A 22,607-nucleotide genomic window follows, 5' to 3' on the forward strand; every position below is an offset into this window, starting at 1 on the left:
CCAGGGTTGAGGATGAGGCACGGGGGTGCATTCATGGAGGGACCTTCTTGTTCTTGTGACCTTGGTGACCTTCTTGGTGACCTTGGTGACCTTCTCGTTCTCAGGCCAGGTGGTGGGTTCATGGTGTTCATTGTATTATTATGCCTCAATCTTACAGGCATTATTTTGTTTCTATTACATATTCTAGAATCTTTAAAAACTGAAAGATAGGTTAAAAAACAAGTCACAGGCAGAGTAAGCATGTTTCCAAAATTCATGAGAGCATTTAAAAAAAATTTTTTTAATGTTTATTTAGTTTTGAGAGACAGGGGGTGGGGTAGGGGCAGAGAGAGAGGGAGACGCAGAATCCGAAGCAGGTCCCAGACCCCGAGCTGTCGGCACAGAGCCCGATGTGGGACTCGAGCCCGCAAACCGTGAGATCGTGACCCGAGCCCAAGTCGGACGCTCAACCGACTGAGCCACCCAGGCGTCCTGAGAGCATTTTCTTTTTTTAAAGCTCTAGTCTTGCTGGAGGAAAATGGAATCTTTGAAGGTTTTCAAGAGACAGTGGGAGCATCCACATGCCTTCTCAGCTGGACTTTATGCCAAAACTGGAGCAAAGGCTGCTGGCCTCGGCTTGTCCAGAGGGCGTGGGGGGTGAATTACACGTGTGATGCTGCTCAGGTCCCCAGCAGCACTAAGCGTCCACAGGGCGGGGGGACCCCGCCCCGCCCACGAGGAGCTTACAGCAAGTAGGGGGGCGTTGCTGCGCTGAGAAGGGATCCCAGAGGGCCCCAAAGGATCTGCTGGGAACACAAGCAGAGCCTGTCATGCCCTGCGCTTACTTGCTCCAAGGGCTGCCCCTGAGCCCGGGGGTGAAGCTCCACCTGGTTTCGCGCAGGAGCCTCCCTCCTCTGGTCCCAGCCCTTCGCAGCCGCAGGTGGCCGCACGGTTCTCCGGGTCACTCTCTTACCGAGGTCCTTGCCTTCTGGAACATACCTGAGCTTTTCCGCACTCTCTCTGGACTGTCTCCAGCCATTTGCTCTCACCCACCGAGGCCCACGGACCCACGCAGTCTCCTCAAAGAAGCGTCCTGCGGACCCTGGGCTCCAGTAACCCCTGGCTGCAGGCGTCTGTGGAGCCCCGTACCCCCTCAGCTCCGGGGTGATGGCGTCAGTCTCGTTCACCCCCGGAACGGCAGCCGCGCCCCTCGAGGTTTGCCGGATTGGCCGCGTGTATCGCAAGCGTCCCGTGCAGATCACAGAGGAGGAAGTGACCATTTGGGCGCGGAGGGAGGAGACAGAAGGCGTTCGGGATCCAGGGTCACGTCCGTGACTTGCATCAGCTCCCAGTTCCTGGGCTTTGGCTGCACCGCCGGGTGTCCCCAGTGGGCGGGCTGAGTCTCCCTCAGGTGCTGGGGAGCCACGGGCTCAGTTCTCCAGCTCCCTGTCTGTGCCGCTGGGAGGTGGGAGCCGTCGTGGGCTCCGTGCTTCCCTGGTTCCAGCACAAGGTCACCCCACCCAAGGCGGTCTTCCGGTCTGGAAGAGACTCTGCGTCAGCCTGGGAGGGCTACCGGCCACCTTGTGCCCAAATTGCAGGGCGCCGTCAACCCCACCCCGGGGCTGGAGTTTCTCCTCTTAGCCCAGTCAGGCCTGGCCTGTTCACAGTGGCAAGTCCCCGGCTGCAAAACCCATCTGGTGCAGAGATCTCCTTGCTCAGGAAGAAAAGGGACACAGGTGCGTGGGAAGTCCGCCAACTCCGTAGCTCAGCACCTGCAAATATGAGAGAAAGACCAGTCGTGGCAATGCCTTTGGGCGTGGTCTTTTTGAAATTCATCAAGGGGCACGTTCATGGTCTGTGCATTTTTACTGTACGTACGTTATGTTTACATTTTTTGAAGTTTATTTTGTGTGTGAGAGAGAGGGCGTGAGCAGGGGAGGGGCAGAGAGAGAGGGAGAGAGAGAATCCCAAGCAGGCTCCTCGTTATCACCACGGAGACCGACCTGGAGCTTGAACCCAGGAACCGTGAGATCACCACCTGAGCCGAAACCAAGAGTCGGACGCTTGACTGACCGAGCCACCCAGGGGCCCCGGTCATGTTTACATTTTTGGAATGTTAGGAAAACGTCATGGGCAATTGCCAATCCCCTTTCTAACTTAAAACACGTTTAAGAGGTTGGATCCGGGCACGGTCTGGCTGAAGGTCCTAGACTTCACTGTTGCTGAGGGCTGATGGGCTCCCGTGGTTGAGCCACAGGCTGGCACCTTCCTTGCTCACGGCCAGGAGACATTCTCCCTCCGGGGAGGGGCCCACTCCCCAGTCAGTGGCAAAAGCAAAGAAGCTTGACCTTTTTCTGTCAACCCCAGGCCAAGGAACGAAGTGTGAAGACGGTCCCAAAGCCCTTCCGTGCGTGTCTTTGTCCAGCATCGAGTCTTTCAAGCTCTGGAAAACGTTCGTTGTTGGGTAAAACGAGTAAGGAGGTTCCTGCATGTGGACCGCCTGTCCATCCACGCGCATTCTCTCAGAGGCCCCTCCGGTCCTTGGGACTGTTTTGTAGCGCCCAACTGAGCTGAACCACCGTGCTTACGCTGCTTTAAAATCGGAGGATGAGCGAGTGCCAGAGCCGCGTGGTTTCCTGGAGAACATTCTGCCTGAGAAACTATCATGGACATTAGTCTGAATCTCAGGCAGCGTTGAGTTGGAGCCGGGTCCTACCAGCCCCCAACAGCCACCGCTGCGTTCAGTGACACCACGTTGATGGCCTGAAAGTGGCCGCAATGGGAGTGTTCAGACCAGGGGGCAGCGGGAGACGCTCCCCATCAGGACTTCCCCTCGGCTCCCCCACCGGACGCAGTTTAGCGGCACAGCGCTGGCAAGTCGAGTTCGATGCGTGAGTCAGAAATCGGTGAGCCTTGGTGGGTTGCCACTGGCTTGCTTTTAAAGCAAGCTGTGGCTCCGGAAGCTGTCGCACGGACGCGTCCTCACGGGGCGCTCGGAAGGCGGTGTTCTCTGGGTGTCTGTTTCAGCGAGGTAACAGGAGACACGCTGGCCCAGAACTGGAGGACAGTTTGCAGGCTGTCACGAGAGACTCTTTGCTCAGTCACGCTGGCACAGTCTGCCGGCCACCCAGAGCCCCAGGTGAGGGAGGGGAGCATTGCTATGGGGAGACAGCCAGGCAGACTCCCCAAGACGACCCGGCATCCCCAGAGTGCTTGTGGGTGTCACTTGCCGACCTCCGTCAGGGGCGAACAGCAGGTGACCTTCTACCGGGAGGAAATCCCATCATGCCTTTGGCCACAAAGCTTTCCACAATCCTGGTTTGGCTCGTGGGATTCCAACACCGGACCTTGAAGCAGGTGCCGTTACCGGGCAAGGAAACAGGCTGAGTGTGGAAAATGGCTGCCACGGTGTAGAAAATGGCTGCCACAGGTCACATCTGGCTCCAGATTCCCCTTTTCCAGCTCCACACCATGCCCAGCCCGTCTGGGGCTCTGCTCATGTTCCCCCCTGAGCAGCAGCAATGCTTACAACGTGGGACCAACCGCAGTGCAGGGAAAGGAGGGCAGGTAACCGGCCCTGTGGCAAGGAGACAGCGATGGTCGTGACCGAAATGGTGGCTGTTCCTCTGAACCCCCAACAAGGCTCCCCGCCCTGCAGGAGCCGAAATCAGGCTGGAGGAGAAGCCTCTTCACTAAGGAAGGAAGCACGCTTGATTTCCTTTCCTTTTTTAAAAATCATTAACTGCGATCTATCGTTTTCCCCTATGCCTTGCCATCATCCCATTTCTTATCTGTCAGCCTGCGTAGTGGGCACACTGAGAAGGTGGGGACAGCACTGGACTGGGGTTGGGCGATGGTCCTGGCTCTGCCCAAGTCTGGAAAGTCTTCACCTGCCACTTCCGGGACTCGGACACGTCCGTGATCCACAACTCCCCACCCTCTCCTATCCTCTGCCCACTGTCCCTCGCTGGGGAGCAGACCGTGTGGCTCAACGCCTTGTCGCTATTAGCCAAGTTCCATTAATAAAGGCAACTCCGGCCCAGAAAGTGCAGAGGGACCCCACCGTAGGGACTGTCAGCACAGCAATGTGCTCTGTAGAATACGGCTATTCTCTATAGCCCTATTCTATTCCATTCCAGGGACAGTCCCTACAACCGTCCCCGGAATTGTGCTTTGAGCCGACTGTCAGAAGTACCCTACAACAGCTGCCTCGGTTCTCTGCATGCTTTTCTCAGTCAGACCTACCCTCCTTCTAGAAAGAAAGGGGGCAGGAGGAAAGCCTTTACCCTTGTTGATATGACCTCCAACACCAATGGCGCTCCAACACTCTTTCCTCAAACATCCGCCACCAGAGACGTCGCTGCAAGCCCCGGTGCTACCCCAAGGGGACTTGATGGAGAGACTTGGTCCCTGAAAACACCTCTCGGTCCCAGTGGCACCAGCCAGCATCTCAGAGTTGGAAGGGTCCTCAGATGTCACCTCATCCAGCTTCTCTCCCAGCGCAGGACCCCTCCCTATATCCCCCTGGTCTGCAGACGAAACTTTCCCGAGATCGGGTTATATGCTGAAACGCGTGGAATTGTAAGGAACTCGCCCTCCCTCACCCTGAGTCCCACCTCCCTGTGATTCCCAGTGGCAGCACCAGTTCGGCCCCCCGGAGACGTAGAACACGTCTGCTCGCTTCCAGACAGGCAGTCTTGCAAATTTAGGAAGACAGCAGGTGTGCGCCCTGGGTTATTCGCGGGTGAACATCTCCAGTTTCCTCAATCATACGTCAGAAGACACGGTTTTCAGAGCGGCCTTCTGGACACGGTCCAGATCCCACAAGGACTGGACGCCATGTGCCTAGGACAAAGGACCACGGGGGCCACTCCCTCCCTTTCTGTAGACGCGGCTCCAACGGGCTTACTACAGCTGGAAACTGCACAAGAAGCAAGTGGCCTGTTAATTCATACGGGATTTGTGGCTGCTTAGAATTTCCAACCTCACCCCCATCTTGACGCAGTTCATTACTTGAAGTGAAATGAAGCATTTTACCTCTTAAAAGCGTATCCGTTCCCCATCAGCGCATCGGGATCTTTTTCTTGTCCTGATATCTGGTCATCTAACCTATAAGCCACCCCCGCCCCTCCAGATCTGTGCCGTTTTGAGGTAAAAAGTCACCTAGGCTTCCCCCAAAGATAGAACCCTGACTTGCGACATGACAGTCTCTTCTCCCTTGACGCTGAAGCGGTGAAAATTGGTTAATATCATTTTCCAACCGCGTCTTAACAGCTCTGAGCGTAACAGCATGAATTCCACATCTCAGAAATCTTTTTTTTTTTTTCTTTTAAATCACTTTTGCCATGGAGACTGTGCTGGCAGACCATTTCACCCTTAGTTCGGAGGGGCGGGGGAGTTCTTACTAAGGTGTTTGTACTGGGCCGAACGCCCACGGCGTGTGCAACGTCCGTAACTGCCTCTGACTTTTCCAGAATCTTCTACTAGGTTCTAGGTGTAATGTTTCTATGTGGCTCATCCTCTTCCTAGTGTTTCGTGGGTGAGTGACACAAGGAGTGATGGGAATGTGAACGCACGCAGCGTGCAACGTCACAAGGAGACACAACTGTGCCTTCCACAGTTGAATTTGAGTGAGGAGAGGCGGAGAGGGGTCTTCGCCTCTTGTGCGTCTTTCTTAGCAATTGTTTACGTTCGTTTCGTTCTTATCCCTCTTAGTTTTCTTGTAACCGCCAGCGCCCTGACTCGTCTAATTGTGAACTTTCTCCCTAGGCCTACATCTTATGCAGATGAGACCTGTGCCCCCCACCCCTTCCCTCCACCGAAGCAGGTCGGTTTGGATTTGGTGGGATGGAGTCAAAATCGAACGTCCGGAGCCGAAGCGTCCCTAAAGTCCCTTCTCAGCGACAGGACCAGGCATGGAGGTAGGAACAGAGATGGACGGAGGGAGGGTGCAGACGCCGGCGTCCTGAGCCTATGTGTCCACTGCAGGTGTCTCGAATGGGGAGGGACTGCCTGGCCGGAGGAGGTACACCAGGCAAATTACTTAATTCTACATCTACAAAATGGGAACGAGAATACTCACTTTGCAGGGTTTGGTTTGCTCTGGGTCGGTAGGCCAGACTCCACTTCTCTCTCTCCTTTTCCAGCTCAGTGTCCGTGGAGGACGCTCAAGTTGGCTGAACATGTTTCTTGGTTGTCAAACAAGGGGACCCGTCTTGGTGCAAGGTCTCTGGCGGGGCTAACTACCACGTGCTAGATTATTTACCTGAGTCCGGCTTTCAGGGGAGTAACACGCAGACTGAGGTGCGGTTAATCATTCGCTAAATAGCTTAGTTTTCATTTCAGAGAAACACCCACTGCTCAGAGTGCATATGAGAAAGGTTTGCATCGTATGAATTATTTTCCCATTTGAAACCCAGAATCTCGCTCAAATGGCTTTCCAACCCATATTGTACTGAAGTATCCTGTTTGTTCCATTAACTATTCACAGAGTCAACCGGGGAACCGTTGTTATTAATTTCAATGGAAAGCTAAAATGCAGTTCATTTTCTATAATTGCAGGCCCACGGTCTAAAGAGCCAGCAAAAGCTTTTAATCTGAGGCATTTTTAGAGGAGTATGATCAGAATTACATTGAACATCTTTTGAAGGTACATAATTATCAAAACCTCAATAACACTGACATTCAAAGAGCCCTATACCGTAGAGGCTCAACTCGCATACGGTGCACGGGCAAGCTGGGTCCCTGTTGGTTACTCATGATGGAGAAAAGCCCGTGGGAAGGTCGACGATGTCTTCGCACGTTGCTTTTCTGGTGTATTCAAGCTATGTGAGCTCCTCATACCACACGGGAGGGGACATACCCACCCCCCTTCTATCCGTAAGACGAAGTTCCCAGCTTCAGAGAGCCCTCGCTGGGCAGGGGGCTGCAGACACGGGGGAGGAAGTGAGGGTGGGCACTCCCTCCAGCCACCAGAGGGCGTGAGAAGGCGACACAGTTAATCCTGGGATGCTGATGCTCGGCGGCTTCAGAACCCTAAACCGGTGCCTCCACTTGCTGCTGTCCCCCAGACTACTCAGGAGTCACACGTTTGGTCAAGGCTGTTGGTCACAATTCCATCCTGTTGGTCATCCTGTTGGTCACAATTCCATGAGGATGGGGCCCCACACCTTCTCTTGCCCCTATCGAGAAGGCAGTACCGGAAAGAAGGGGAGGGACCCCGAGCAGCCACCGTGAGCCACCTCTGCCCCCAGGCAACTCAAACACCATCACCACCACGACGACGGGTGGCCCAGAGGCTGTGGGAGACCAGGTGCAGGAGAGACGTCCGCTTCCATTCGAAACTGAAAACCACTGTACAAACGCACCCGCCAGCCCTCGCTGCCGAGCGAGGGGAATACAGGGCTGAAAGAGGCGCATCAGCCCTGTTTCGGGTCAGCGCGGACACTTTAAAAAAAATTTTTTTTAATGTTTATTTATTTTTGAGACAGAGAGGGAGCACGAGCAGGGGAGGGGCAGAGAGAGAGGGAGACACAGAATGGGAAGCAGGCTCCGGGCTCCGAGCTGTCAGCACAGAGCCCGATGCGGGGCTTGAACTCGTGAACCGTGAGACTATGACCTGAGCCCAAGTGGGACTGAGCCACCCAGGCGCCCCAGCCTTAGTCTGTGAATCAGACTAAGGAACCTGGGCTTTATTCAGAGGGCCACGGGGAGCCAGAGTGGTTCTAGAGCAGGAGGGTGACATGGTCAGATGCCCGATCGAGGAGGCTCGCCCCGGGCCTTTGTTGTCACCACAGCTGGATGGGGCAGAGGGCACAGCTTAACCACCGCGATGCTGGGAGTTCGTGAAACAAACATGCACGCCCCACGGGTGCCCCTTGCTCGTTGCCCCGTCCCTAGGGGGCCACCCTCGGCAGTCTCTTTCGATGGCGGGGAGGAAAAAATTAGAATTCTATTCGTTTTTTCCTAAAACAAACAAAAACTTTGCAAGTAGTTAAAACACTGATGGGTGCTGGCACCCTCATCCACTCCTTATGGCAAGCTCTCAGGTCGTGTGGTTGGCCAGAAAAGCCAGTAAAAAGAGAGGGTGGTCCTCCAAGAAGGGTGTCGGGGGGAACCCTCACAGCTCCACTCATTTTCAGTTGCGTTGTGACTCATCGCAGTTTGTGTGGGTCTGGTTAAGTGGACGTAGGATTCTATTATTTGAGGTTAGCTGTACTGAACCTTGAAGAAACGGACGGGTGGCTTTAAAGAGATCACTGCGAAGAAACGGCAGATTGACAACATCAGTACCGAAACCAGACGTGGACACACAGTGACAGCGGAGACCCCTGCTTCTCCGGGGCGAACCCTCATCATCCAGCCGGCAGGGAAGGCAGCCGGGCCCTCAGGCCACCTGGCGGTCCCGGGCCACCAGCATTTATTTTCGAAAAGCCAACAAATCCGTCATTTCAAGAGAAAGATGCCTTAACGATCAGTGGGAACAGAATTCTTTTTCTTTTAATGTTTACTTACTTATTTTGAGAGAGAAAGGGCGTGCGTGTGCACCCGTATGCGGGCGAGTGGGAGAGGGGCAGAGAGAGAGCGAGAGCGAGCGAGCGAGCGAGTGAGCGAGAGAATCCCAAGCAGGCTCCTGGCTGTCAGTGCAGGGTTCCATCTTGCGAACTGTGAGATCGTGACCTGAGCAGAAATCAAGAGTCGGATGCCTACCCGACTGAGCCACCCAGGCACCCCAAATTCTTTTTTTTTTCCCTAGAAGAAACATATGCTACTGACACAGCCTTTTGAAAATGGGATGTTTGGAAATGTCTTCCTGTTAGGGCGTTTTTGTTGGAGAAAGAAAGGTTAGATTTACAGTTGTAAACTTCAAAAATTCTCACACTCTACTCTTTGAGTGGAAGCAGAATTTTCTAATTATGTGAAAATCAACCCCCTCTTCTTATAGTGTTTTGAAACCACTTGTCAAAGATGTAAAATTGCAGGGCACCTGGGTGGCTCGGTCGGTTGAGCGTCCGACTTCGGCTCAAGGTCATGATCTCGTGGTTTGTGACTTCCAGCCCCGCGTCGGGCTCTGGGCTGACAGCTCGGAGCCCGGAGCCTCCTTCCGATTCTGTGTCTCCCTCTCTTCTCTGCCCCTCCCCGATCGTGCTCTGTCTCTCTCTCAAAAATAAATAAATGTTAAAAAAATTTTTTTTAAACCTAAAATGGAAAAAGCTCTTAGCATGCAAAACCGGACCGACATCAGAGAAGGTGGAAATTTGCAGTTACATTGAAGCGACACCGTGTATCATTAGTGGATGGACACAGACGTGAGTATGGGGAGAAACCAGTCTCAGAGACGTATGATAGCCAAGAACCAACATAAGTGAAATTCCAGAACCAGTTCTTCTCGATACTATATCACCAAATACAAAAGTAAGTTTGGGGGGGGGGGGAGAAAGAATGATGTATATCCAGTCAGATTGCATTCACTAAAAATTATTAATAAATACTTTAGCTCAGTTGGTGGACTCCATGACTCTTGATCTCGGGGTGGTGAGTCTGAGTCCCATCTGGGGCATGAGGTTACTTTAAAAAATTAAAGTAAAAAATAAATAAATGCTTCAGTGGGAGAAAACATTTTTTATACTTTTAATAAACTAAAGCCATTTAAGTGTTTCTTTCTTGTTTTTCTTCTATTTTCCCATTCTGTCTTACAACAAGTGTCTGTATTAGTTGAGTCAGATCTATATTAATAGACGAATGTCCGTATATTGATGGGGTGAATCATCCTAACTCTTTCCTGGGTGGGGGGTGCACCCTCTTAAAAGTCTGGAGAAATCTGCTCTGATGAGCAAGCATGGTTTGTGTCCCTTGTGGTCTCCCTCCCGCAGGCCTGCCTGACCCCGGGGCACAGCAGCCCCAGAGAAGTGTTATGCAGGATACCCCCTCTCCCCAACCTCCGCCCCCCTGCTCTCCTTTGCGTGGCAGGAAGAATCTTGGGTGCCTGTCCGGGATCAGCGAGGAGTGCTCTCAGCTAGGGAGGAACTTGGACATTTTTGCATGGAGAAGGTTTTGTCCTGGACACAGATAGCCGGGAAGACGCGTGAAGGCGCATGGGACACGCAGGGCCACGAGGGATGAGCCGTTGGCACAGCCCCTCCATTCGGCACATCACAGGAAGACGAAGGGGGGAGGAGGGGGTCGGGGGTCAGTGGGAGCAGGTGTGGGAAGGGCAGGGAGGCCACGGCTGCAAAAGGGGACCCGGATGGCACGCCTCTCTCAGCAGGTGCATCACCTGCAAAGGCTGGGGCGCCGATCTGTGCCTTCCCTGGGGCAGCCACCTTGGAGGACTGAGCAACAGCAGAGCCTTGGCCCAGCCTCAGTTTCTCCAAGGACTTTCGCCCAGGTGAGGCTTCCACAAGCGAGAACATATGGTACAAGAAAGAAAGAAAGAAAGAAAGAACATAAAAAGAGAAGCAAAGCCCAGATGGGGCGCTAACGTGGGCCTTCCCTGGGGGCGGGGCCTGAGGAGCCTGAGAGCTGGAGGGAGCCCTGGGGGTGGCGTAAGAGGAGCACCTCGGGCGGGGGAAGTGAGTGCCCCACCCCCCAGGGCTGGGGTGGGGGGATCCGATATGAGAGAGAAGAGAGAAGGATGGAAATCAAGGAACCAGGGGCTCCGCGTGTCCCCGGGGTGGGGGTGGGGGGGGGAGCGGAAGTACACAGTCAGACCCTTGAAATCCAGCCACAAACGAAAACCCAGCCAAAGCGCAACAGAAAAGAGCTGTGGGAAAGAGATCCAAGAGACAAAGAGGGTGTGGTTCAAAGCCGTGTGGTTTTCGGGCTGGGGAAGCAAACAAGAAACAGAAGGAGCAAAGAAAGCCAGGACGAGAGCGGAGGAAATGAGAATGGGCACAAGACAGAGACAGAGAGGAAGGGCTGGGGGGTGGGGGGCAGCGGGTGGGAAACCCTGGCTGGGGATTCTTTCTCATTAGCTGGGGGCTTTGCTTAGACTGAGCTGTGTCAGTCTCTCCCTCGTGCATCCACAGACCTCCCCGCCTGTGCGAGGCCTTGTGGGGGTGCCAGCGGCCGAGACCGGCACTGACCCTGACCGCAGTGGGGTCTACGCAGGTGGGCTAAGCAGGGGGTCTGCCCATTCCTGGCGGGATCACCCTGAACCTTGCCGGAGAAAGCCATGCTTCTTAGAGCCCCGCAGGCCCGGCGCCCGGGGAACCCAGACCTGCAGGAGGGCGGCCAGGCTGGTGGCACCTTTGGAGAACGGGCATTTTTGTCAACGATACGTGATGTTTCTAAGAAGTCCTTTCTTCTGAACGATAGGAAATCCCGTCCATTAGATTACATGAAAATAATCACGCGCCGAATACGGTTCTTATCGTCAAGTAACTGGGACAGATCGTACATTCTTCCCAGGGGGGCAGGAACCGGCCGGGGAGAAGCTGATTGATTCCACTCAGGGCCCGACCCCCCGGGTGTCTGGTTCAGTCTTCCCCTTGCCGCCCGGCCACGTCAGATGTCAGGTGGTGACAAGGGCAACGTGACCAACGGGGAGGCAGGTGTCAGACAGGAAGACAAAGGCAAAGGCAGGGTCAGAAGAGACATTTCTGCTCCCTGGTGGGTGCTCGCACCCCAAATCCCAGGGGTCACCCCCTGCTCTGGGATCCGGCGTGGCCCCTCTGTGCCTCAGTTGTGGAACCGGCTGCGGTATTCACCTTGAAAGCCTGGGAGGAGTGAGCGGACACACATGTGAATGATGCTCGGCATAGGCTCGACTTTCCATAAATGCTAGTTGTAATTTCACTCAACCGCAGAAACCAAAGAAACCGTTTCGGGTTGAGACGCTGTAGTCACCGGAGTTCTCTGAATCCCTTACTGAATTTCAATGTCAAGTTCTCAGCCTACGGTCTCTGAGTCCTCAAGTGCACTTGAGAAATGCTGCCGAGATATGTAATTCCGGATCCAAGAGCGGGAACTGAGACGGCCCCTCCGATGCAGTTCCCTGTTTAGAAATTAAAATGGAAGCTTGAAAGTAAATAGCTCGGATGAGAGCATGGCTGGAATAAGCCGGTATGCTATTATGAACCAAGAATGTCCGTCTTTTTCAAAGTCAAGGGTAAGGGTAAACCAGCACACAGATTGTAAACAGTCTGCAACCTTGCAGAGTGCCTACTCGGTAGAAATGTTAACTCCTGGTCCCTCCAAAGGCCCAACAGGGGACAGTGACGTTATTCCCTTTCATCGGAGTCGGACACCGTAAACCTCCCAAGGGACAGGGCTGGCCTACTCGTTTCCGTTGTTCGTTGAGTGAAGATGGCCTGTTGCAAAGCACCCCTCCTGGGAAAGGCAGCTTACGGAGGAGGAAGGCAGTCCTTTCCCCAGCTTCCCACACAAGCCGTGTGACCAGGGCACCGACGGAGCGTGCTGAGGGTAGGGTCCGGGCGGAGGCGGCGGGTGGGGACGCTGGGCTGCGGGCTCTGGTTTCTGGTGCGTAGTTTGCCGTTTGCCAGTTACGTGCAAGCGGGGAAGTCCCTTCTTAACCTCAGTTTTTCTTCATCTGTCAAACGGGAGCCGTCTACGTATACCTGATACGTCTCCTAAGGTTGTCATGAGGCTCGAATGACAAATTGCTAGTCAACGCCACACGTGGGAAAGTAAAGTGCTGCTGTCGGAACGTAGTTAGACGATCGCCCGGTGCTGTTGACGGTGGCCATCTGTCCCCTGCACAGAGAAAAGGTAGCAAATTTGCCTGAAAGGGCACCACGGTAGATAAGCGGCAATAAACAAACCACATTCTCGTGCCTCCTGTAAGAGGCTCGTACCGACGTCAGGCCACGGAGGCCTGGCTCGTGATGGCCTTTTTTTTCCCACTTCCTCGCTGTTTTGTTGGTTTCTCGCGATTGTTACCCCCTGCGGAACCCGTTCTCTTGTCTTTTTTTCTTTTTCCCTTTCTTTTTTTGAGACAGGGTGCCAGCAGGGGAGGGGCAGAGAGAGAGAGAGAGAGAGATTGGGAGAGAGGGAATCTGAAGTGGCCTCCGGGCTGGCAGCTCAGAGCCCGACGTGGGGCTAGAACCCACAGAACCGTGAGATGGTGACCTGGGCCGAAGCTGGCCGTTTCACCGACGGAGCCACCCGGGCGCCCCGGAATCCATGGTCTTCAGAGTCACCCACGGTGTGATCCAGGGGTCCTCCCCAGCCCTCCTCTGTGGCTTCTGACAACTGAGCTGGAACCGGCAAGCGTGGCACCACACCTCGGGCCGCCAGGCGCGTGGGAGGCTGAACGGCCAGACCCCCAAGGAGCTCGCGGCCACCGAGGGGCACGGCCGGCGCAGGCTGTGGTTGGGGGTGGACGGCAGTGTCAGAAAAACAAGCGCAGCAGAGGGGCAGACGGGGCCGGGAGTGGCAGGGGAGCCAAGGACTTGGAAGAGCGGGGTGGGGGAGCCCGGCCGCCGCTGGCACCGGGGCTGGGCCGGGAAGGACTAGCAGGGCTTAGCCTGGCTGGGACCAGGCATTCCTGGAGGGGTGGCACAGCATGAGCGGCAGCCCGGCCTCGGGAAAGCTGGGGACCGTGCCTGGGGAAACTGAGTCACTTACGCGATTAAGGCGCGCGACCCAACCTGCCGACGGGTGCACCGTGTTGGGGAAAACACGCGCGATGTTGAGAGCAGACAGAAGCTTGGGTGCAGAGGAAGCTCTGAAAGCAGGGAGCTCCCTCACTCTCGATAACCCCGGGCGGGTGTTGCCGGCATCTCTGTGTCCACACGGCACTACAGCCCGTGGAGCACGATGGGTCAGCCGCTTTACGTGCACAGTCTCTACAGCGTGCAGCCCCCTAGCGAGGTAAGCATCTTCTCGTTTGCTAGATGAGAAAACTGAGGATCTGAGGTGCAATGCAGTGCTTTGGGGCTCTGACGCCAATAAGTGGCAAACACAGACCCGGCCTGTTGGGTTCTGTCCACTGTGACCCAGCAGGCCTCCCTCTAAATTAGTAGCATGTGCACCCCGGGGTGCCGGGGGCTCAGTCGATTAAGCATCCCCGACTTCAGCTCAGGTCACGATCTCGCGGCCGGTGAGTTCGAGCCCCGCGTCGGGCTCCAGGCTGACAGCTCGGAGCCCGGAGCCTGCTTCGGATCCTGTGTCTCCCTCTCTCTCTGCCCCTCCCCTGCTCGTGCTCTGTCTCTCTGTCTCACAAATAAACGTTTAAAAAAATGAAAAAATAAATTCGTATCATGTGCGCCCCAGCAGGTATCAGTGCTTTTGTCGCAGAGCCTCGGGAAGAGAGGGGCGGAGGTCCGGCCAGCACGCCCAGGGCCCATCACGCCGGCACAGCCATCCTAGGTGAGTGATCACCACCACATGTGACCCGACGGTCTCTAAACAACCGACACGGAGCACCGAGCTGTGTGCCTCCTGTCACACCTCCCCGGAGAGGCCCTCCCTGACCACCTCCCTCCTACGGCTCGTTTCTGTCTTCCTTTCACCTGGGTTTTTTCTCTTCACAGCATTTATCGCCGTCTAACAGCATATCGTTTCTTCATTTTATTGTTCATTCTTCCCCTCCTTAGAATGTAAGCTGAGGGAGAGCCAACCAGTTTGTCTTGGTAACTGATGGATCCCGAGCACAGAAAACAGTACCTGGCCTGTAGCACATGCTAAATAAACATTCCCTGAGCAAGAGGGAAAAAAAGTATCAGTATTTCACGCATCGTGCCGGCCTGATATTCATTTAGATATTAGAGATAACAAACGAAGAGATCTTCCCCCTCTGCCAGGCTTCTGCAGTCCAGCTGGGAAGAAAGGCAGGGACAAAATGTCACCCAAAGCAATGGTTGACAATTACATTGTCAATTAATTGTCAATTACATTGACAATTACAAATGGAGTAGTGAGGTCCCAGTCGTGGAAGCATTCAAGCAGGGGCTGGAGAGGAGACAGAAGCGATCCCCATATCAGAAAAACCTGGATAAGGGCTTTCTGACTCTAAGGTTCCATGATTTGGGGCCGTTGGGGGAAAAGGCTCTAGGGTGTGGGTACTTGTGTGATACAGGGACATGGTATCCTTTGGGATGACTTACAGGTGAGAGGAGATGAGAACTCATTTTCCTTAAACATTCACTAACTCGTCAGGGTGAGCTTTGCTGCTGTGGGCGCCCACCTCTGTGCCCGGCCCTCACCCTACATCAGCGCGGGCTGGGACCCCCGGGGGCAGGAGGATAGCCCGCACTGTCAAGGGCCAGGCAAGACCCGGAGGGTTGCACGGAAGGGAGGGTGCAAATCTGCAAAACCGCTCTGGGGTGCCCTTCCCTGGGAGGTCTGGCGGTGGGAGGGTCGCCGTCCCGGGTTGTGACTCAACCCATCCCATGATCGGAGACGTTCTGGCAGCGTTGTGGGTGAGACAAGATTTTCTCTCTTTCCTTTTTTTTTTTTTTATGTTTATTTATTTTGAGAGAGAGAGAGAGACAGAGACAGAGAGAGTGCGAGCAGGGGAGGGGCAGAGAGAGAGAGAGGAAGAGAGAGAATCCCAAGCAGCCTCCTGACCGTCAGCACAGATCCCAGCGGAGGTCACGATCTCCCAGCTCGTGAACTGACTCATGACCCGAGCCGAAATCATGAACCGACCGAGCCCCCCCAGGCGCCCCCGGACGTCCTTTATTTTTGACAGCTGCCTCCACTCTCAGAACCCCGACACCGACCGGACAGCTGTCGCGTCTCTACATGGCAGCCTCAGCGATAGACATTTCTCACCTGACCTCTCGAACCGGTGATCGCTTTTTGGGCGATTCAAGGAGGGGTTGCTACTGGATTCACCCTTAAAACTGCAGACTTTTGAGGAACAAGGTGAGGCCCCGTAGAAGTTTGCAAAACAGCCCCGCCTCAAAGCATCATGTGCAGGGGAGTCACCGGAGCGCAGATGGAAATCCTGCAGCACCCCGCACGCCGCCACCCTTCCCCTGGCTGGAGGCCTGCCCTCTGCCGCGGGCGGGGAGGTGCTAGAAAGGGCTCGTCTTTTACTCCCGTGTTCTTACATTTTACCATTTCTATCCTTGGGCGTTTCGCAGCCGGTGGGCACTGGGTTCACATGTCCAACTTTACTTCTAAAGAGCTTTTGCGTGGCCAGAGAAATCAACTGCTCGCCTAGTTGAACGGAGATTTGCGCTGTGCCGTGGCAAGAGCTTTCCAGCAAGGCCCCCCCGGGGCGTTGAAACCTTTCCTTCCGCAGGCCGAGAAGAGAGACGTAAGAGAACAGGCGCTCACTTCGTGACTCGTTCGCCTGGGCCTGGGTAGGAGTTCCCTCTGCTGTGCGACCTACCTGCGCGGTCTTATCGCCAAAGACGGGTAAACGGAGGGAGGCCCGAAGGACGAAAAGGTGCAACCCGGTGTTGCAAAGAAGTGATCCGGAGCCCGTCTGTGCGTCATGCACATGGTAGGTGCTGGGTGAATTCTCGTGTCGATGGCTGCACGGGAGAGAGCCCCGTCGGGCCCTGGGACGTGCACGGGCGTTCTGCAGGTGCTTAAGGCAACTCGGAAAGAGTACACCCCAACATGCAGCGGGGCTACCCCACTTGCCCTTTTTAAATGTTGATGCAAGACGCTTAGTCTTTATAGAAAGTGCCACGTTCACTGCAGCTCGGAGCTTTCACATTCCCAACTGGTTCCCTCGGAATCGATGGGTCCTGAAGCTCGGGGGGGGCTTCGGGTGTGATGCACGAGCCAAGTACCGTTAGGAGCTGAAAGTCAGGTTTGTTGACTTCAGATTTAAACCAGCCACTTATCGCAGGCTTCAACCATTTGAGGAGTCCTAAAGCAACAGCCCGCTTTCCTGTACAAGGGACCGGAAACCCGGTTCGGAAGCAAGAACGAACAGAATTTGCAGACCGCGTTGTCTTTCCGCGAGGAAGTGCGCCGGCTCGTTTGGAGCGCGCGGCCCCCCGCTGTCTGAAAGTCTGCTCATATGGGCAGTATCCTGAGGGAACAACCCTTCTCGATCTTCGACATTCCCTTCTTCCCACCCAGGTGGCCTCCCTAAGCAGCATCAGAGACCCCTCATTTCCCCGACCAGCTCAAAAATAATCGGAGGATGGAATTCCCCACACCTTAAATGTGGGCCGTGCACAGTGACTTCTGTCCAACGACTGCGGTATAGACAGAAGGGCAAGCAACTTTCCTGGAGAAGAACCTGACGAACACTGCTCTTAGGCCAGGTGGGCAAGGTCAACACCAACAGCCACAAGTCACGCTGACAGTATGCAGCGTCGCTAGGCCATGAGAGAATGGCCCTTGACCTTGGCCATCTTCCTCCCGCAGACGCACAGCCCCCGTCTAATCACGAGAAAGCCACGCAGGCATGTTCCAATGGGGGGCGTCTTACAGTGTCCCTGGCGGGTGCGTGACACCGTCCAGATCCTCAGGAGCAAGGAAAGTCTGAGAAAACGGCACAGCCGGGGGGAGCCCCAGGAGGCATAACTAGATGTCGTGTGGCGTCCTGGAAGGGATCCTGGGACAGAGAAAGGACACGAGGCCTACATGCTCCGTCTAGAGAACCCTGGGCTCTCCTGAAGGTATAGAATCTCTGATTTCTAGTGTCTAATTTTAAAGGTTGCTACAGGCAGGGGTAATCGAGCACCTACCTGGCAAGTTTTTCTTCTTCCTCGCACATATCCGTGGCCACGAAAGTATAATTTAACAAAACCTTTCAGAAGAGCAAAAAGTGACTGCCCCTGGAGGTTGGTAAGGATTTCCCACAAGGAGGTGATGCCACGAGAGCCAGGTCAGCCTGCGGAGGCACGGGCGTGGTGGTGATGGTGTATAAAGGAGGCAAGGAGTCGGGGAAGCGAGGTGAGCGGCGGGCAGGGGGCGGGGCGGGAAGGGGCTTTCCTGCCGCGCCAAGCTGCTGTGACCTTTCCCTGCAGATCCCTAACCAGGGCAGTGACCAAAATTAGGGTTTAGAACAACAGCTACCGGTAAGAGTTCAGACCGGAGAGAGCGGGGGGTAGGGAAGCGCACGAGAAAACGGATGTCCCGTGTTGCAGAAGCGACGTTAGGGGCCCTCAGTCCCCAGACAGCGCGGGCTGCAGACCCAGGGTGTGGGTGCACTCAGAACCGCAAGGTGGCTCTTGCAACTGTGAGGGTGGTTAGGTCAGAGCCACAACAGAAGCAAATACGGAGGCCTGCGGAGATGCACCCTCACGAGGAGGGCAATTCTCTTGAAAGCAGGGAGGAGGTGCCAGAGAAAGCTAGAGATGGCAGCATCCAAGCGACGCCTCCCGACAGGGGACACTGCGGCCACGCACACAAGGGATCGCATCACAGGGCTGCAATAGGGAGCCCTCGGAAGCAGGACCTGGGGGCGTGGGGAGCCCGCCGGAGCCACAGAGGGTAAATGGGACCACAGAGCCATCCAGAAAACCTGATTAGGGGTCAGACCGCACGGCCCTTGATCTGAACTTAATTTACCGGGAAATCGGGAGCAGTTTTCTTTGATTACAATTTTTTCTTCTTTAATGCAGGTAATGAGCAAAGCCCTCGGAAGGCCGGGAAGCAGGTCAGGCCCGCCTGGTCCGGGAAGTGCTGTGATGGAGGCGACAGGCACAGCCACGTAGTAATCTCCAATTTTCTGATAACCACGTTAAAGCAAAGTAAAAAGAGGCGCCTGGGTGGATCAGTCGGGTGAGCGTCCAACTCTGGATCTCAGCTCAGATCATGATCTCAGGGTTCCTGGGATCGAGCCCCGTGTGGGACTCTGTGCTGACGGTGTGGAGTCGGCTCGGGATTCTCTCCCCCCCCTCTCTCTGCCCCTCCCCTGCTTGTGTTTGCACATGCTCATGCTTTCTCTCCAAATAAATTTCAAAAAAGCAAAAATAAACTGGTGAAATCAATTTTAGTAAGATATTTTAGGGTAAGGGGAGGGGAACTTGGAGGAAGGCAGTCGAAAGGTACAAACTTCCAGTTACGAGATAAAGAAGTCCTAAGGGGTGCTTGGGTGGCTCAGTGGGTTTAGCGGTGACGTGTGTCACTTAGGCTCAGGTCATGATCTCGAGGCTCGCGAGCTCGAGCCCCACGCCGGGCTCTGTGCTGACAGCTCAGAGTCTGCTTCAGATTCCGTGTCTCCCTCTCTCTGTCTCTCTCTCAAAAATAAACAAACATTTAAAAAAAGTCCCAGGGATGTTATGTGCACCACGACAACTACAGCTAACGCTGCTATGTGATATACAAGAAAATGGTCAAGAAAGTAGATCCTGAGAGTTCTCATCCCGAGGGGAAATTTCTGTCTTTTCTTTTTACGGTGTCGGTGAGAGAAGACGGAGGTTAGCTGAACCTCTTGCGGTGACCCCCTCACAGTGTATGTAAACCCAAACCATCATGCCGTATGCCTTCAACGTACACAGAGATGTATGTTCTTTCTCAATAAGACCGGAAAAAATGCATAGAAAAAGATGGGCAGGCAACCCACCAACAATAAAAGTTAAAAAAAATACTGTATTTTCTATCAGCCTGTGTATCCAAGGTATTATCATTTTGATACGTGGCCCAGTCGCTGTTCAGGGATTCAGTAGCCGCACGTACTGGGCAACACAGATCTGGAGATACCGTGTGGGCAAAATGTCCAACGATCAGCAGGGATCAATCAACGTGTTGTGCCTACAGGAGTAAGAATCAGAAGGTGGACTCGTAACTCTGAGGTTCGGAGCTCGGGGCGCGGTGACGGCAACAGGGGTGCCATGAACACATACAAGGACGCCATACGGAGTCACTATCTGCTGCTCCAGAAAAGAGACGATGTCACTGTCATGGAAAGGATGACTTTTATTTCCATCCTGGATGATTATCACACCATTATTTAAACACGTTTGAGAAATCCTGAAATAATTTAAACCGAAGGCACAGAACAAATCAAAATATTTGAACTATTTACGCTTAAAATGAGAAAATTCAAATATCTCAACAGTAACAATAAATTACGAACAAGTTTCCATCACCAAATGTCATTCTGACCAAAAGCCATCGTGTTTTGTAATCAAACCAAATTGGCTTCAGCCGAGGCCGAGATTTCCGTGATAAAAATAACGTTGAAAAAAAGTGCCTTCTTCCAAAATACTCATCATACCCCCCAGGTTCAAGGTAAGTATTTTATGTATAACAAAGTAGCCATTAGGATATTTGTTGATGGATGGTCGCTCCCCAAGCAATGATGCATTCTTACAAAATGTTTAAAAAAATAGCCAAGTAGGATATAAAATTCTATCTGGGGAGCAGGAAAAACAAACCCAACAAACAGACCTGTTCCATGTCGATTAGAGTATCAAAGCACGTCAATACCAAATTGCTTCAAAAGCCAATCATCACATAACAGTAATATACTGTATGGAGCATTCCACTGTATCTTGGTTATATGTTGACCATACACAGTGTAGCTAAGGGGTTGAACAAATCGGTAGCAATTATTGTTGCCTTTTCTTATTTATCCAAAAGAGATCGGCTTAAAAAAATCACTAAAAAGCTACCAGGAATAACCAGGGACATGCTACAGCCACAATAAAGCCCTAGCAATGCAACTGCTAGCTTGAAGATCAAGTGGTCATGCTCATAATATACTGTAGTATTTTCGAAATACATTCTCTGATAAACAATACCATTTATTACGGAGGTCACTTGTAAATGAGCTCAGATTCTGAACTAGGTTCCTAAGTGAAACTTTTTTCAAGTATGCATAATATTAGCAAGGTAAAGATATTTCTTATCTTACTCGCTTCTCTATGGGTTCTTCCAAAGGACAACCACGTGGAGTGAAGGACGAACAAAACGGGCTGGTCGTAGTTTTCAGAAACATTTAGGAAAAACAAGAGATAGCCTAGTGATCAAGGACGGACTGAAAGATAATAAGCATCTAAAACCTACTATTTTCGATAAAAATCCAGGACTTTTCAGGCTTTTTCTTGAAATGGTTAAGTTCACGAGAAATAATGGGGGGAAAAAAATAAGGGTTTCTAAAACACTCAAGGCTCGTCTCAGAATGAAATAAAGCTAGGGTACCTTCTACACTGAGTTGTGATATATGTGAATGCGTATTGAATAGCAATACGGTTTTATCTTTATCTACTTTAACTGCATCAATCACAGAAAGCATGTCCAGTCAAGACTGCTGACAAGGACAATACAAAGGCTAGAAAATGAGTTTTAGCAAAACACGCTCCAAAATTTTCCTGCGTAACAAACCGTTCCTTTGGAGATGAATCTCGAATGCCTTTGCACTTCTTTAAGTAAGTGCTGCTTTTACCGTCTCCAGCACGGAACTGTAATTAACCTCCCAACCTCCTGTGTCCCTGGAAAACGTGATCTTTTATTATCTAGCATTCTAACTATTGGTACATTATTTTGGAGAAAGCTCTTTAGTAGCGTCAGACTTCTGTCTTCATCATCTATGAGTACTAGGAGATTAAAGTAGAAGTAACATACGTCAGAAAAATCACTTTATAAACGGTAGGAAGTTTTGAAATGTTGGCACCGAAGGGAAAAAAATGGGGGAGGGGTACCATCCCCAGGGATCCGTTCGTGGCACCGTGGCGACAGTGCAGCAAATGCTACTGCCACTGGCTTCCCTGATCCCAGTCTTGGGGCTCGTGGACCCAAGGAACTACCACCAGTCCTCCGATGCAGCTGGCCGGGTCACAGTTTGGGAAGACTTCATCGGTCATGTTAGGTCACATTCTGACGACGGAGGGTCTGAGTTCTAAGCACAGGAACTTGTTACAAGGGCTAGTGAGCAAAGCCCAGACAAGGAAGGGGCCTGACTCGAAACCGATTTCGGAACCTACACCAGGCTGCCAGGCCAGCAGATAACTGTCAGAGTGACTTTGTTCCTCTGCTCCTTCAACATGGGAACTAGCGCAGAATGGCTCATGCCCACAGTCGACAGGCCGTTGACCGCCACGATCATATCTCCACATCTGGGCAAAGAGAAACAGAAGCGGACCGTTAACTATTTTCATGGGATCAGAAAACGTTAGCCTGAGATTTCTTAAGCGTGAAATTCACAGCTTCGCGTAGCCATTCGCTGTCAACGGTGAGCGCATGTGATCTACCTTGCAAAACACCCGGGGCCGTTTTTCAGCCTAGATTGGCCTGCCCCTGCCAATCAAGGACACTTGTACGCCCACCGCTCCCGTAGCCGCTGGGTGGCTTTGAGGGCGAGCAGAGTAATTTTCGCCTAAGCTTAAGCAAAATGTAATTCGGAGAATAAACGTGCTGCCCCGTTAAGAAATACTAACTAATGCACCCGAGGGGATGGCTTATTATTTTAACTGTCCTCTTTCCTCATTCTTAGAGTGCATACGTCCCAGGGTTCAATCGCGTCGAGAGTAAGACGGACACCTCCTTTTCTTTCAGCTGCCGCCAGCTGCCGATGCTTACTGTCCTCTGACAGGGTCATCACAAATGGACGACAAATCCGAAGGCCTCTGTATCCTTTATGATTTTCCCTCTTTAGTCTGTAGCACCAACAGGCCAGCTTATTGTTAGCTACCTCAGTAGCAGGTGGAAAGTAAACTTCTGAGACCCAGACTGGTGGAGTCACCTAGCGAAGAGGATGGTCAATTCACGTTGCCCCTCCTCCTTCCGCCTAAAATACGGATGTTCCC

General features: G+C 53.1%; 1 protein-coding gene across 6 annotated transcripts in view; it reads right to left on the bottom strand.

Annotated features, from left to right (window-relative positions):
• Positions 1-19,761: 19,761 nt before the first annotated feature.
• Positions 19,762-22,607, bottom strand: part of LNX2 (ligand of numb-protein X 2) — an 80,826-nt gene continuing 77,980 nt past the window's right edge. For all 6 annotated transcript variants that reach the window (XM_042988455.1, XM_042988585.1, XM_042988270.1 and 3 more), the window contains one exon: positions 19,762-21,917. In XM_042988455.1, the coding sequence (XP_042844389.1) occupies positions 21,782-21,917 (136 nt within the window). In that variant the 3' untranslated portion in view covers positions 19,762-21,781. The remainder of the gene's footprint in view (positions 21,918-22,607) is intronic.

This window comes from Panthera tigris, chromosome A1, assembly GCF_018350195.1.
Source record: "Panthera tigris isolate Pti1 chromosome A1, P.tigris_Pti1_mat1.1, whole genome shotgun sequence".
Classification (NCBI taxonomy): Eukaryota; Metazoa; Chordata; class Mammalia; order Carnivora; family Felidae; genus Panthera; species Panthera tigris.